This window comes from Canis aureus, chromosome 16 (genome assembly GCF_053574225.1).
Source record: "Canis aureus isolate CA01 chromosome 16, VMU_Caureus_v.1.0, whole genome shotgun sequence".
NCBI classification, from domain to species: Eukaryota; Metazoa; Chordata; class Mammalia; order Carnivora; family Canidae; genus Canis; species Canis aureus.
In genome coordinates this window covers 63,324,361-63,339,973 of record NC_135626.1, presented here as the reverse complement: position 1 = coordinate 63,339,973, position 15,613 = coordinate 63,324,361, and the positions used below count along the sequence as shown (strand labels likewise).

The 15,613-nt window shown below is 55.7% G+C and overlaps 1 protein-coding gene across 3 annotated transcripts in view; it reads left to right on the top strand.

Annotated features, from left to right (window-relative positions):
- The window catches only part of CSNK1D (casein kinase 1 delta), a 34,612-nt gene that overhangs the window by 15,978 nt on the left and 3,021 nt on the right, over positions 1-15,613 (top strand). The window contains exons 3-10 of one of the 3 annotated variants that reach the window (XM_077854683.1): positions 4,190-4,338; positions 4,859-5,087; positions 5,532-5,702; positions 6,131-6,279; positions 8,059-8,230; positions 8,718-8,857; positions 11,802-11,866; positions 12,967-14,947. In XM_077854683.1, the coding sequence (XP_077710809.1) occupies positions 4,190-4,338; positions 4,859-5,087; positions 5,532-5,702; positions 6,131-6,279; positions 8,059-8,230; positions 8,718-8,857; positions 11,802-11,834 (1,043 nt within the window). In that variant the 3' untranslated portion in view covers positions 11,835-11,866; positions 12,967-14,947. Of the gene's footprint in view, positions 1-4,189; positions 4,339-4,858; positions 5,088-5,531; positions 5,703-6,130; positions 6,280-8,058; positions 8,231-8,717; positions 8,858-11,801; positions 11,867-12,966; positions 14,948-15,613 lie in introns of those variants that run through there. The other 2 variants (XM_077854681.1, XM_077854680.1) reach the window with 2 other exon arrangements.

Genomic DNA, 15,613 nt, shown 5'->3' with positions numbered 1-15,613 from the left:
CTTCTGCCTGGCATTGCTTGCCTTCTGCCTGAAGGGTGACCATTCCCATATGTAGCAGTGCAGGTCTGCTGCTGATGGATTCTTCAGCTTTTTTATATCTGAAAATCTGTTCATTCATCTTGGTTTTTGGAGGTTTTTTGTCCTCGGTACTTGAAACATGTTGCCCCACTGTGTTCTTTTAGATGCCTCGTTTCTGACAAGGAGTCTGCAGCCATCCTGGTCTTTGTCCTCTTTATGTAACGTGGTTTTTCAACCACTGGTTGCTTTCAAGATGCTCTATCACTAGTTGTGAGTGATTTTATTAGCAAGTGTGGACATTTGTGTGATGTTTTTTGTGGCCCTTGTGTGTAGGGTCGGCCTAGCTTACATCTGTGGGTTTGTTGTCTTCATCCAGCTACTTCCAACATCTCTGGCCCCCTCCTCCCTCTTTCCTGAGTGCTCCAGTGATATAGGTATTAGGTGGCTTGAAGCTGTTCTTGCTGCTTTTCCAGTAGTATCTGTTGCTATGCCTTCGAGTCATGCAGCTTTTCTTTTGCACCATCTAATCTCAGACACTAGTTCTCATCTATAGAAGTTGGATTTGAGTCTTTTTATTTTTTTAAGATTTTATTCATGAGGGACACAGAGGCAGAGACAACAGGCAGAGGGAGAAGCAGGCTCCCTGTGGGGAGCCCGATGTGGGACTCAATCCTGGAACCCCGGGGTCACAACCCGAGCTGAAGGCAGATGCTCAGTCACTGAGCCACCCAGGTGTCCCAGATTTGAGTCTTGTATAAATTTTCCATGCCACCCCTTTGTAGCTTTTTTGACATGGAATATAATTAGAATATATAATAACTTTTAAAATATTTATTTATTTTTAGAGAGCACACGAAGGGAGAGATGGGGGGGAGAGAGAATCTCAAGCAGACTCCTTGCAAAGCACAGAGCAGATCAAGAGTCAGACACTTAACTGACTGAGCCACCCAGATGCCTCTATAATAACTATTTTTTTAAAGATTTTTATTTATTTATTCATGAGAGACACACACAGAGAGAGAAGCAGAGGGAGAAGCAGGCCCCATTCAGGGAACCCAATGTGGGATTCAATCCCAGGGCTCCAGGATCATGCCCTGGGTGGAAGGCAGGCACCAAACTGCTGAGCCACCCAGGGATCCCTATCATAACTCTTATTGTGCTTCTCTGCTAATTCTAACATCTGAACCAGTTTCAATTGATTGTTCTCAGTGTGGATGTTTTCCGCTTCTTTGCATACCTGGTAATCTTTGGACGGCAGACGTTGTGAATTTTACTTGCTCACCTGCTTGGTATTTTATTCTGTTCCTCAGGTTCTTTCTCTGCCTAGTTATGGGATGAAGTCAAGTTACTTATGTCTGTTCAGTTTTTGCATTTCTGCTGACAGTTGAGGCAGGAAGGGGGCAGCCTATGGCCCACGCAGCTTGTGTCCCGTCTTTCAGGCCTGGGTGTTGTTCATTGTCTCATGTTCAGTGTTTTAGAAACCATTTTTCCACATGTTCTGAGTTATGTTCAGTCTTCTTGTTTTTGTGGATGTCAGGGCAAGTTAGGCCCCCATTACTCCATCTTGGTTGATGTAGAGTAACTTAATAATAGTATCTGCTTCTGACTCAGGGTTTCTTATACTAAACACATTACTCATAATGGAAAAGATCGATATGTTCATCTTTGTTAGAATTTCTCATCAAAAAGCTCCAAAAGAAAAAAATATGCCTCACATAAAAGCAACAATGGTTTAGTACCAAGAATTTTTTAAAAATTTTATTTATGTATTTGAGAGACAGTGTGCTTGCACACTTGCTCAAGTAGGGGGAGGGGCAGAAGGAGGAGCCAACTCCCCTCTGAGCAGGGAGCCTGACACAGGACTTGATCCCAGGATCCTGAGATCATGACCTGAGGTGAAGGCAGATGTTTAACTGACTGAGCCACCCAGGAGCCCCAGAACCCAGAATTTTTAAAGAACGGCTATAAATAGGCAAAAGACTACCTGATACAGAAATTGCGAAAGACATGGGTAGACATTTCAAAGAAGAACAGCTTGTGGCCAATAAGTATATGGAAGAAAGATCCAAATTGAGAGTTCATTGATACACTCTCTCACACCCACTGCATTTTGATGAAGAGTCAGCGATCTGCTTCCACCAGCTCACTGCTGGTGGGTGTGTGGAGTGGGCTCTCCGTCTTAGGAAACAAGGTGACATTATCTTGCAGAGTCAGACAACTTGTGCTCTGTGTTTGTAGGCATGTGCCTGGGGAAACAGGATGTGAATAAGAATTTGGTGTAGAAGAATTTTCATCCGGGGACATGAATAAGGGTGTACTTAGTAGCACCGTCTGTAATGAAGCAAACCCAGATAGTCCAAATGAAAGAATAGATGAATTATGATCTGTTCTCCAAAGGGAAGACTATACAGCAGGCATACTTCTTAAAAAACAATGTAGGGGGCACCTGGGGGGCTCAGTGGTTGAGCATCTGCCTTCGGCTCAGGATGTGACCCCGGGGTCCTGGGATTGAGTCCCATATCGGGCTCCCTGCAGGGAGCCTGCTTCTTCTGTGTCTCTGCCTCTCTCTGGGTCTCTCATGAATAAATAAAAAAAAATATTTTTTAAAAAGCAGAAAAACAACAATTAGAAATATAAAATTCCATTATATTAGTTTCTGGTGTATAACATAGTGATTTGACAGGCCTCTATATTACACGGTGCTCACTATGGTGGATGTGGTCACCATGTCCCGATAGTATTATTGACTGTATTCCCTTTGTACTGTACTTTTCATCCTAGTGACCTTTTTATTTTTTTCTTTTTTTTTTGGACTTATTTTATAACTTGAGAGATTGTACCTTTTAATACCCTTCACCTATTTTGTTCCATCCTCTCTGGCAAGTCTACCACTTTACTCTGTATTTATGAATGTTTCTTATTTGCCTGTTTTGTCCATTAGATTCTACATAGAAATGGAATCCTATGGTATTTCTTTTTCTTTGACTTATTGTACTTTGCATGATATTCTCTAGTCCATCCATGTTGTCTAAAATGACAAGACTTTATCCTTTCTAATGGCTGAATGTTAAACCGGCATCCTTCTTTATTAAAAGCAAGGGAATGATAAAGTCCTGGATGGGTCATTCTGTGGGGAGTACAGGAGTGAGTGGAGAGAGGTGTGTAACGGTAGGCGTAGTTATGAGGAATGACCTGGGTCTGGGTAGGTGGTGGGCTAAAGACCTTTGCTTCATTCTGCTGTGTAACTTAGCTATTTTTTTAATTTGTTCTCATGAAACATGTAACACGTTTTTAAGTAATTTTCAAAGTGAAAGGGAGTTGCCTAGTTGGTATCACAACTAAATAGAAAGCTGAACTAAAAACTTAGTTTTGGTCAAGGGCCCCAGCCCTCAGTGTTCACAACAGTGACGGGGGACTCAGTACAGATGAGAGTAGAAGGTGGATACCCACAGGCCCACATCCCACCAAATAGTGATTGAATGAGTAGACGGGAGGGAAGAGACAAATCTGAGTACTGTATGTAGATGTTCTGCCCTCAAGAAGCGGAGCAGGACCCCGGCCCGAAGTTTGGGTTCGCATGGTCTTCCCAAAGAGAACAGTCACACGCCCTGAGGACAATGAACACACCCCAGCCAGGGGTCACGGCCCATCCTCGGTGACGAGCAGGGACCCCTGAGTGACGCGATGAGAAGCCTTCAGCTCCATGGTCTTCCTCCCCAAACCCATCGCCCAACGTGAGACGTGTCCCGATGGAGGGAGGGTCCCAGCACCCCCAGAACTACTGGGCCACCTGAAACCAAGGACGGGAGAGCCAGCATGGCCCAGAGGTGTCGGGGAAATGTGATGTTCAGGGCGGAGAGAGGGTGTGACGGGAACCAAGGAAACCTGAACAGAGTGTAGACTTTGATTAACCACAGGGAGCCTGTGCTGGTCCCAGATTCGGATTCATGGGGAGGGCGGGAGATGCGGGGCAGGGCGGATGGGGACTCAGCTTTTTTCAGAGGAGCCCTTCTTGGTCTGCTCACTTCCCCCCTCCCCCCACCTGCCACTGGCCTTCCATTCTTTCCTTGGTGTCACTTCTAGCCGCTGCCCGCCTGGTCTTGGCCTCATGGTGTGTCTCGTGGGGTGTGTGCCAGCGTGCAAGCACAGGCATGGCGGGTTTCTCTTGCAGTGGGCATCCCCACCATCCGGTGGTGTGGTGCAGAGGGAGACTACAATGTCATGGTGATGGAGCTGTTGGGGCCGAGCCTGGAGGATCTCTTCAACTTCTGCTCGAGGAAGTTCAGCCTCAAAACTGTCCTGCTGCTTGCTGACCAGATGGTAAGAATCCATTTTTCTGAGGTGACAGGGAAGCTGGGCCCCTGACACGTGCTTGCTGTGACTCAGAAGTCTGGCAGCTCATTCAGGGGCTCTTGTCCTTGTCTTATGCCTGTTAGCGCCCAGGGACTGAGCGAGAACATTAATCTTTGGTGCCGGATCATGCGTGAGGGCTGGGCTTGGAGACCACCCCACATGGCTCCATTTCCCTCAGGATCCTGTGTGTGCTTCCTGGTGGGACCCTGCAGGAAGGACTGCTGGTGTAGATGCGTGTCTGGGAGTGGTGGTCCCATCAGGCTGCCGTGGGTCCAGCCCCCTGAGAGCCAAGGAGGGAAAAAGCCCGGGCCTGGTTGGGGTACTAAAGGTGGTCCAGTCAGCATCCTTCCCTGGTTGTTGAGTTACTCTGCTCTGGCTGAGAGCTGCAAGACGTGCAGCTGAGGGCACGGCCCTCACTCTGCCAAGCAGATGCCTTTCCCGAGGCTGCTGCTGGGATTCAATCTTGTCATTACTTCCCCACCTACAGATTAGTCGCATCGAATACATTCATTCAAAGAACTTCATCCACCGAGACGTGAAGCCAGATAACTTTCTCATGGGGCTGGGGAAGAAGGGCAACTTGGTGTACATCATTGACTTTGGGCTGGCCAAGAAGTACCGGGACGCCAGGACCCACCAGCACATCCCCTACCGCGAGAACAAAAACCTCACTGGGACGGCGCGGTACGCCTCCATCAACACGCATCTTGGAATCGGTGAGCCCGTGGGTGGTGGGGTCTCCTGTGCCCCTGCTCACTAGGATGCCTTGGGCACGTCCATCTCTTGGCTCAGGGAAGGGGCAGCCTCCTGGGGGAACCCTGGGAGTGGTCAGCATGTTTGGCATAGAGGCTGTCATCAGTGCTTTGTGGCAAAGGCTGGTTCTCCAGACTCTGGAAAACCCTCTGTGAGGTGTGGTGGGGGCAAGTGAATGATTGGTTGGGGTTTTTTGACAGTCCTTGTAACGTCGGGGTCACTCATCCAAGGGTGTCACAGTTTCCTAAAGGCACATCAGGGACAGCTGCTGGTGAAACAAAGAATCCAAGAATATTTTTCTGTGGTTTCAAAAGTTCATTTTCACAGTAAGAGTGTGTCTGGGCTCTCGGCACTGTGGCTGCAGGCGCACACATGCTGTCCTTGACCTATTTTCCATCTTTTTCCAGAACAATCTCGAAGAGATGACCTGGAGTCACTGGGCTATGTGCTCATGTACTTCAATCTGGGCTCTCTGCCCTGGCAGGGGCTGAAGGCAGCCACCAAGAGGCAGAAGTATGAACGCATCAGTGAGAAGAAGATGTCCACCCCCATTGAAGTGCTGTGTAAAAGCTACCCCTGTGCGTGTCCTCAAGTGCAGGCGCCGGGCCAGCCCGTGGTCTCCAGGGTCAGGGAGGGCACTGGGAGCCAAAACAAGGCACACCCCCGAGGCCAACTCCCAGACAGCGAAGAGTGGGTCAGTGGCCTGTCCTTGAGCTGGCGGCAGCCTTCTGTCCCCAGCGCTCATTTACCTTCCGGGGCCATGACCCAGGGACTTTCCCTTTGTTCCTGTGGAGAAATGCCCCAGCTGGAAGTAAGCTGTGCTCTGTGGTGCTGGGTTTCCTTAAACGAAGGTTCCTCCCAACATGACCAGTGTTTCTGATGCTGCGTCTCCCGTCTTAAGTGTGCGACCATGGATGTTGGCAGTAATGTCAGTGCGACCATGGATGTTGGCAGTAATGTCAGTGGTCAGGTATTGCTAGTTAGCGCTGAGTCTCTTGTTTTACAGCTGAGTTTGCCACATACCTGAATTTCTGCCGCTCCTTGCGTTTTGACGACAAGCCCGACTACTCCTACCTGAGGCAGCTTTTCAGGAATCTTTTCCACCGCCAGGGCTTCTCCTATGACTACGTGTTTGACTGGAACATGCTCAAATTTGTAAGTGTGCCACCAGCTCGTTTACATCATGGTATGAAGGGGAAACAACCGGTCAGCCAGAGGCCTCCGCTGGACGAGGTGCAGGCTTTAGAAGGCACATGCGCTGCATTGGGGGAGCCGAGCGTACCTGTGAGGGCTGTGGCCTAGGTGGAGTCCACCATGGGCGGGAGGTTCTGAGAAGCAAGTTACCCATCGGGAGAGCAGAGGCGGCACCTGGTCGGTGCTGGGCCCCCTGGAGCCAGCAGAGGATGTCTCGCAGGTGCAAGTCTGCCCAGAACCAAGGCTGTTACTTGAGTGATAAATCTTTAATTGGAAGGTCCTTCTATTATCACCGTCCACGTGGCTAAGAGCACCGTGGTTGTGACTGCCTGTGATGTTGAGGTACGGGTCCAGAGAGCGTGTTGTGCGGGAGGGTATGGCCAAGGGCTTCGGCAAGGTGCGGTCACCTCTTGCCCCTCCTCCTTCCGACGCAGCTGTGCAGGTGAGCCAGCAGGTGGGTGCCTGGAGGGGTGCTAGACTGTCACTGACTTTGGTACCTGGCTTATCAAATGGGCACAGGTGTTTGCGTGTGACCGTGTGTAGAAGTTGAGCTCTGATGTTTTTCTTCTCTAAATCTGCCCGCCCACCCTGAATCTCTTATATGAACCTGAGTAATTAATTTTCAGACACTGTTGCCAGAAAGTTTCAGGGTTTTTTGTAACTTCATCTTTTGTTACAAATTTGTTCTCCTTAGTTATGAACTTTTAAAACAGAAATTGGAACCTTTCCAAGGTAACAAGATCTGACGGAGGAGCAGAACCTCCTCTTTGGAGGGCATAAGACAGACAGACTGGTCCTGTGGCCTTGGCACGTGCAGAGGTGATGCCCCACAGGGGAGATGGGTGCCCCACGGTGGGCTGGCTCAGGATGCACCACCCCACATCGCCCAGAGTCTGGGCCCTCTTCTGGCATCATTCCCCTCCCAGTGGGGCTGGCTACCCTTCTCTGGGAAGGGCCGGAGAATGAGTCATGTCCACTTGGCGGTGTGTGCATGGTGGTCCAAGCACTGAGCTGTGTGCTGCCACGGGCGCTGTGTGTCGTAGGTGGGTGTGGCTGCAGCTGAAAAACTTCATTTACAGAAACTGGTGGCTGAAGTTGGCCTGTGGGCTGCCCTTTGCAGACTGCATTACAGCGCTGTTTGTAACAACGTGGCGGGTTTTGCACCCCCCCTACTCCTCTGGTTTGTCATTCACTGAGTATAACTACTCGTCATTCACTGAGTATAACTAGCTGTTTGTGCTGGGAGCACAGCCAGTGAAGTGGTGGCCACCGTGCGGGCCTTCCAGGACAGACCTGGCTGCCTGCATTCTTGTCACATGGGCGCTGGCCCAACATGTGCCCTGGGGCTGGCAGTCTGGGCTCTGGCTGGGCCCGCTGCCCACCAGACGCCACTGCTTCTGCGTGCCTCTGGGATCCCCTGTACACCAGCACATCGGGCCCGCCGCTGACCTGATCTCCTGCGATTTCTCACCCCTGTGTGGATGCTCAGTGGGGAGAGGCCACCCAGTTCCCATCTGTGTTTGGAGTTCGGTGTCAGGGACACCTCGTGCGTGCGCTCACAGGGTCTAGGGGCAGGCTGCTGTCCTAGAGGGAGAGCCGCCTCTTCCCGGCCGGCTGCGTTGCTGCGGATGGCTTCTCTAGCAGCAGGTCCAAGTGCGCCTGGTGTGTTCTGGAGTCGCAGGGGACAGCCTGTTTCCACCAAATCCTGTTCAGTCTGGTCTTACCCTGTTTCCTTCGTAGGGAGCCAGCCGGGCCGCTGATGATGCTGAGCGGGAGCGCCGGGACCGAGAGGAGCGGCTGAGGCACTCCCGAAACCCAGCCGCCCGCGGCCTCCCCTCCACGGCCTCTGGCCGCCTGCGGGGCACCCAGGAAGTGGCTCCTCCCACCCCCCTCACCCCTACCTCACACACTGGTGAGTGGGCGAGCACCACGTCTCCTCAGCAGGCACTTGGGGGTTTCTGGTTTGTATGTTGGCTGCTCTGGCTGAGCTGCAGGGCCCCACACGGGTCCAGGTGGGCGCACCTCGTGGGCGAGACTGTGTGCCTGTGGTTCCGGTAGACTCTGGTTTCTGAGGATTGGCCGGCCTGGGGAAGTCTCTTGCACAGGACTTGGAAGGCCCTGTCACCGTTGTTTCTCTTTCTCGTGACTCCAAGTGCTCCCTTGGAGGCTCTCAGTACCTGGTGCTTTGCTCCCAGGAAGGCCCGCCTGGAGCCAGCACGCTGGCATCCCTGAGTGCTCCGTGCACTCTGCCTACCACTGCTGAGCTCAGAATCGGGGTGCAAGCCGGCCAGGGTGCAGCAGCACCCACCCCTCTGGTCGTGGATGCTGAGGAGAGGCCCCCTCACACTGGGTACGGGGCTGCCCCAAGCCCTCACCCTCGCCCCTGTCTCCCCCTCTAGCTAACACCTCTCCTCGGCCCGTGTCCGGTGTGGAAAGAGAGCGGAAAGTGAGTATGCGGCTGCACCGCGGCGCTCCCGTCAACATCTCGTCCTCTGATCTCACAGGCCGGCAAGACACCTCCCGCATGTCCACCTCACAGGTACGCGCACCGCACGGGTACGCGCTCTGGGCTCGCTGAGTTCGGGCTGCTGCAGGCCTTGGGCCTCTCTGTGTTGGGGCTGCTCTTGGGGCACCAAGCCAAGTGGGATGTGGGTGCTGACGAGCTTGCTTCTTCTTTCCTTCCTCCTCCATTTCTGAGTTTCAACTGGAGAGGGACACTGCCTCTTGCTGCCGTGCAGCCCCTGGGTTGGGAGCCCAAGGCGGACGAGGGCTTGTCTCCCCAGCTGCGGGTACAGGTGATGGGGCTTTTTCTCTTCTGCTGCCTTCCTCGCAGCCCCAGCTCCATCCCTGAGCCAGCCCTGGACGCTAGGCCACCTTGCCATGCAGACTGGAAACGCCACATCTCACACCACGTGTTTGTCATGGGCACACACAGCCTGTGGGGGGACTGCTGGCGGCCCCTATAAGGTGGTGTGGACAAGCCTGTTGGAGCCTGGCGCCAGGCAGTGTGCCGCGAGGGAGGGTTCCTGTCTTCAGAAGTCCCTGTCTGGTTGTCTTCTGACAAGGCAGGTGTCCTCAGGGAAATGGCTGGGCCATGTGAGGCCCCTCCGCTCACATCCTGCTCTTCCCTCTGTGGCTTTGGTGCCGTGGCTCTTGTGCATTCACTCACGTGCCCTCCACAGATGAGCTCTTCGCACGCACATGGACTTTCTTCCTCGGGTACCTTTCAGGGTCCTCTTGTGCGAATGGCGGTGGGGTCAGAGGGTAGAGCACCCACCTGAGCAGGACGTTGTTCCTGTCTCTGCTGGGGTCCTCTGGGTGCCTGTGCCCTGTGGTGTCTGCTGGGTGGCAGGCACTGGTTGAGGAAGGTGCTGGAGTGCTGGGCTGTTCTCAGGCCTCTCGTGGCTGGGTTAGCATTGGGCCGTGCTGTGGGCATGCGCTTGGGGCTCGGTATAGCTTATTGGTGGATTGGTGGGTCGAGCACCTTGGCTAGGGGAGTGCGGGGCCTATGAGAACTGCTTGGAACCCCAGTTCTGCGGTGTCTGCTTGGTCTGTGCCCAGGAGGCAGAGGGAGTGTCCTGACCTTTGCTTTTAATCAAGTGAAGTGGATAGTTTCACTATAAACATGTCCAGTTTACCAGTAGTTCTGCCAGAAATGGGTTGTTTCTGTATAAGTTTCTCCCAGAGAGACTTAGGGTGCAGATAGTTTGAGTTGTGGGGCCGGGGGAGTCTGGCCAGGGTTATGAGATTGGGCCCACTGTGGCTCCCAGCCCCACACCCCTCCTCCCTCCCGCGGGACACAGAGAGGGCTCCAGGCTTCTTCCCACAGGCCCCGGAATCCATGAATCAGCAGCCAGGAAGCGGTCCTGGGCCATGTGTGCCCACGCGTGGCCGAGAGCACAAGCTTGCGGCCTGCTCTGGGTCTGTGGACGCCCCGGGCTCTGTCTGGACTCTGGACCCACAGCCTGGGCCTCCGCCAGCAGAGATTAAGGAAGGAGCAAACTCTCTTTGTGAGAAAAGAAAGTGCCTGAAGGGTTTGGGACCCCTGAGGGAAAGGAAAGGATTGGAGAATGTGTGACCCCTGGGCTGAGCCCAGCTCCTCCTCTGCAGCGTGTCCAGCCTCAGCCCACACGCCCCAGGAGCCTTGCCATGAGGTCCTGGCTGGGACCAGCTTGCCACTGGGAGTCCCGCGTGCTTGTTCTTTTGTCTTTGCTTGTGAAGAAGCCGCGGGGCTGGACAGGAGGAAGGAGCCTCCAGAGATGTGATTTGCGGTTTCCCCCTCCCCCTGAAAGGAGCACTGGTCACCCTAGAGGGTTTCTTAGGATCTTCACGTTGAGGACAGAGTTAGTTCCTGGAGGTGTGTCCTCGATGCAGCCCCGTCCCATGGATGTCCTTCTCTGGGGTTTCCCGATCACCTGCCAGCGCCCTTCCTTAGGAGACTCTGCGAGAGGCTCCTGCCTTCCGAGGGGTGACAAGCACCCTGCAGGACAGCAAGAGGCTGACCCCCATGTCTGCCTTGGTGGTTTAGAAGTTCCAGAGCAAGGGCAGTTGCCCCAGCTTCTACGATTCTTCAGGTTCCATTCACATTTCCCCCAGACAGTGGGGTGAAGGTAGACCGGTGATGCTTCTGTAAAGCAAGGGTGGCCCTGTCCCCCCTGGGGCTGAGGCCGTGTTCCGCCAGCTTCCCCCATGGCTGCTGTTTTTGTCTCAGTTCTTTGTGCACGCTGAGGAGAGGCTGTGTCCTGTGCAGAGGTAGCAAGTCCAAGGAAGTAGTTGATCTTCAGCAGGAAGGTGCTAGAGCCGCCAGCCCTCCTGTGGGAGGACCCTGCTGACTCTCCAGCTGGCCACGGGGAGGGGCCGATGACACCTGTGTCCTTTCTCCTGAGACCCCCGCCATGGCGCACTCCGACTTCCAGGAGGGTGGCCGCTCCTCTGCCTGACTCCCTTCTCGAGGGCGGCTTGTGCTAGAGCACAGTGCCCTCACTACCGACCCGGAGTGTGAGTCCGGCTTCTCAAGCAGAGCAGCACGGAGCCCAAAGAGCATCCGGTCAGTGAACCTTTCTGTGGGTTTTTCTCTCTCAGAAGAAAAGGCCTCCTGGGTCCAGTGCTGTTAATAGGATGCGTCCCGGTCTCTGAGCCAGTTACTCCTTTCAGTTGGTTGGTTTTCATGCTCCCGAAACAAGACCTGCAGCCCTTCCGTCTTCCTCACGGCCAGTCCGTGCGTCCTGGCGGGGCTGGATGTTAGGTTGGCTCACTGCCGGAGGAGTGAGGAGGCTGTGCCTGGCCCCTTGTTGGCCTCGTCAGCTGAGCGACCCAGAGGAGCAGCAGTGGCTGCCCTCGCCCGGGGGCCACTCACCAGGTTCCTGGGGTCCCCTGTGAGGTGGCGCGGCCAGTGGTGGGCCTGGCTGAAGTGAGGTGAGGAAGGCCTCCGTGCTCGTGCCAGCAAAGCCCTTACCAACAGCTCTCTTTTCCCCCCACCTCAGAATAGCATTCCTTTCGAACACCACGGCAAGTAGCTGCACGTCTCCCCGTTGGAAGGCAGCACCGGGTGAGTGTGCTCATGTTGGGTCTCGTCAGACGGCAGGCACCGGGCGGGTGGGCGCTGACCACCCCTGCGTCCACCACAGGGGTGCGCAGGCGGGACTGGGCTTGCATGCCAGGTGCTGCAGGGAGAGAGACGTCCCTCCGCCCAGTGCTTCTCGTGTGGATTCCAGAGCAGACCGGGAGTCCCTGAACGGGGCGGCCCCGGGACCCTGCTCACCGTGGGCTGGCCGTCGGCCCCATGGCGGCATCTCAAGAGTCAGGGGCCTGTGGTGGGAGCAGGCACCCAGGGCTCTGCACTTGCACTTGGCTCCAGTGGCCCCGGGGCTGTAGGGCCGTCAAGCCGCCCGGCCCGGGGTCCGTTGTGCGGGGCGTGTGTCGTCTCGTGCTCAGCTGAGCGGGCCGTGCTTGGGGGGGCTCTTGCGCTCTCGCTGCAGGAGTCCTGGTGGGCTCTGCCGCCCTGGCTTGGTCACTCTCTCCTTTCGCATTGATTTCTGTCGTTTGTTTTTCTTTTCGAGCTCGGTCTCCGCTCAGCGTCCCATCCGTGCTGCCGTCTGTATTAACCCGTCACAGCCACAGCCGCCTGCTCCCCTGCCCTTGGCGCATGTCGGTCAGTGACACCGTGGCTCCTCCCAGCCGGGCCTTGCCGCCGCCGGGCTCCGCGGTTCCCGCGTGACTGCGTTCTCGGGGGCAGCTCAGTAGGAGCTGCTCCTCGCACCTCCCCCACGGGGAGCCCCAGTGTCCACCCGGCGCCTGGTCCCCGCTTTCAAAACACCAGGTCACTTTCCAGGAAGGAGAGCGGGGAGCAAGTACCTCTTCGAGCTTGGACTCTGTCTGGTCCGATCGTTCTCGGGCTTCTAGCTCCGTGGCCACCTGGCCTCCTCGCTTGCATGCCTCTTCTCCTTCCCCGTCTTCCTGTCACTCGTCCTGCTGAGCACGTGTCCTGGACGCACAGGGGCCGCCCGGAGTGGCTGGGGCGCGGGCGTCCAGAGTAGGGCCGGGCAGCGTCCCCGTCCCCTCGCCGTCACTGCTGTGTTGTGCCCGAACCTGACTGGCCCCGTGCCTCTGGCCTCATGCTGACCTTCTCCTGTGCTTTGGCTCCGACAGATTGCCGGTCGGGTGGCTTCCAGTGCTCTTCAGTCTGTGGTGCACCGATGAGAACTCTCCTTTTTGCTGTGAAGGGCAGACAATGCATGGCTGATCTACTCTGTTACAATGGCTTTACTAGTGACACGCCCCCCGGTCTAGAACCGAAATGTTAACACCGGGAGCTCTCCAGGCCGCCCACCCAGCGACGCCCGTGGGGGAAACAAAACACAAACTAAACCGGACAGACTCCAAAGCGCTGCCGTCGCAGGGGCTGCACCGAGGGCCCCCCACGTGGACTCGGTTGTCACGGGCTGGGAAGAAAAGCAGAGTGTGAGAGACAATTGCAGAGAGAACCAAACTCCCGCTCCCTGCTCCCTGACGAGCCTACTGTAACCACCGATCTTCTACTTGGTTAAGACAGTTTTGTATCATTTTGCTAAAAATTACTGGCTTAAATCTGTGTAAAGAAATCTGTCTTTTTATTGTTTCTTTCTCGTCTGTTTTTGCGGTCTTAAAACAGATGTTGACTTTAAAGCACCCGAAGCAAAGGCTGGTGTGGAGTTTCAGTGTAGGACAGAGCGAGTCAGGGAGCAGAGCGCGCGCGGGCGCCCGTCCTCTGCTTTGTGGTCTGTCGTGTGGTCCACTGTGGAGAGGGGTTTTCTCACCAGAAGTGCTGTCCTGTGTAGACGTGTGTAAGTGACGTGTGTGCGTCTGTGTGTGTGTTGTGTGCCGTGTGTCCCATGGCCTCATTACGCTGGTGTCGGCTCTCACTGTCCCCCACCTGCACCGGAACACCTGCACGACGCGGGCCTCAGAGCAGTTAGTGGGCGTGGCATACCTGATTCCCTTGGATGCGGCGAGGAGGAACCCGAGCACGGAAGACCTCGGAAGCCAAGGCTTTGTGTGGGCGTCGCTGGTCCCTCAGGAGAGGATTTTCGAACAGAGAGACATCGGGCCTTTCCTTGGGGTCATGTGTGGCTATTTTGGTGGTGGTGTTGCCTCAGTGTCTTTGAATTTGGGAAATTTTCTAAACAGACTGTAAACGTGATCAGTGTAGATTGGCCTCCATGTGTGTGAACCTGTGTGCTCGGAACCCAGGATGTGTCTGCACTGTGCTGGGCTCGCCCGCGGAGGCCTTGGGCCCAAGGGGATCCGCCTTGAAGTGCCAAGAAGCTGGTGACTCGACCTGGCTGTCCAGGAGGGTGTGGCGTCCCACACTTCCTCCACGACCTTCACTGGGGCGTAGCAAGCTCCACGGGGGTCAGGGAGCAGGGCAGGTCGGAGTCTCGCAAGTATGACCCTCTCGGGCCCGCTGGCTCCTGCCGGTTTTTCCGGGTGCCCCCTCATTCTGTAGCAGGTAGCGGCACCGGGCCACGCGGCTGCCAGTAGCTGGGAGCCCCCGTTGTGGGAAACAGGTGCAATAATGGGTATTCGTGGGTACTCCCACCTGACCACCTATCACCCCACTGCGAGTGCTGTGTCTGCCCCCAGGCCGCTGGCACAGGACGCCAGGACTAGTGTGTGCTGACCGTGCGGAGTGCGTCCGTGCTGCTTCGTGAGTCCCAAGCGGGCTACTCTGTTTTGGGGTGCAGGGACTTGGCCAGATGGGGCTGTGTTTCTGGGAGAGCAGTGTGAGCCTGGGCAGGTCAGGGTGAGTTGGGGGCTCTTCAGAGCGGGGCTTGCCCCTGTTGGCGAGGTGTTAGCAGCTGCAGCTGCCCATGGAGTGCCGGAGACCCGCTAGGGGCAGCTTCCCACGCTCTGCATCTGGGCTTCAACCTGAAATTGCTGGATTGTGTTTGAGAGGTGGGCCCAGATCCTGGGCCCTCAGCTGTGCGGCCGTGCACACTCGCTGCCCTCCCACTGCAGGAAATGTAGTTGCAACGTCTGTATCAACCTGTGTATTGGTGGCCAGTCTCTGACTCGGCACATTTGTGTGATCACTGCATTTATGTGCTTACCCACCGTGTAAATAATAAACCCGTGATGACTTTTACCTTTCCTCCCCGCCCTCCGCTGCTCTTTATTTCATAGAGAGGTGTCTGTGTGTAGGTCAACCATGTGAAAACTGATTTCCTGAGAAGGGGCGTTGCTGTCTGTGTGGGGCCCGTCGGCGCCGTCTGTCAGCTGGTCGGCAGCAGGCCACAGGGACGGGCCGCCACTTCCTGGGTCCCAGAGCCGACACAGTGCAGCCGTACCCACGTGCCTATCCACGTGGGTCTTCTGGAGACCCCCCCCCTCCCCCCCGGCTTAACCACCTTCACGAAGCTGGTGCCGAGCTCTGGGGCCCCTGGGGCAGCCCAGGAAGGAATACTGCCACCTGCTTGGAGTATTCTGGGAAGTGAGCAGCGTGAGAGCTGGCGTGCCTGCTGCCACTGAGGGGCACGCATGGTTCTTGCGAGGCGGCACCCAGGGGCCTCTGCCCAACCAGGGGGCTCAGGCCTGTCAGCCTCAATCCCTCTGAGGGGCCACTGCTCAAACCCTGTGCCCGGGGCTCTGCCCTCCGCCCCTCCTCACCCCGCCACTGCCCCCAACCCCCCAGCTCCGTGGTGGGCCCCTCCCTTTATTGTGCTCACGGCCTCAGCTTGCTTCTCCTGTGTGAGCTGTTGAAGCCCTTGAGCCCCCGACCCCACTGCACAAGAAGATGGGCTGGCCGGTGGTGTGCCCC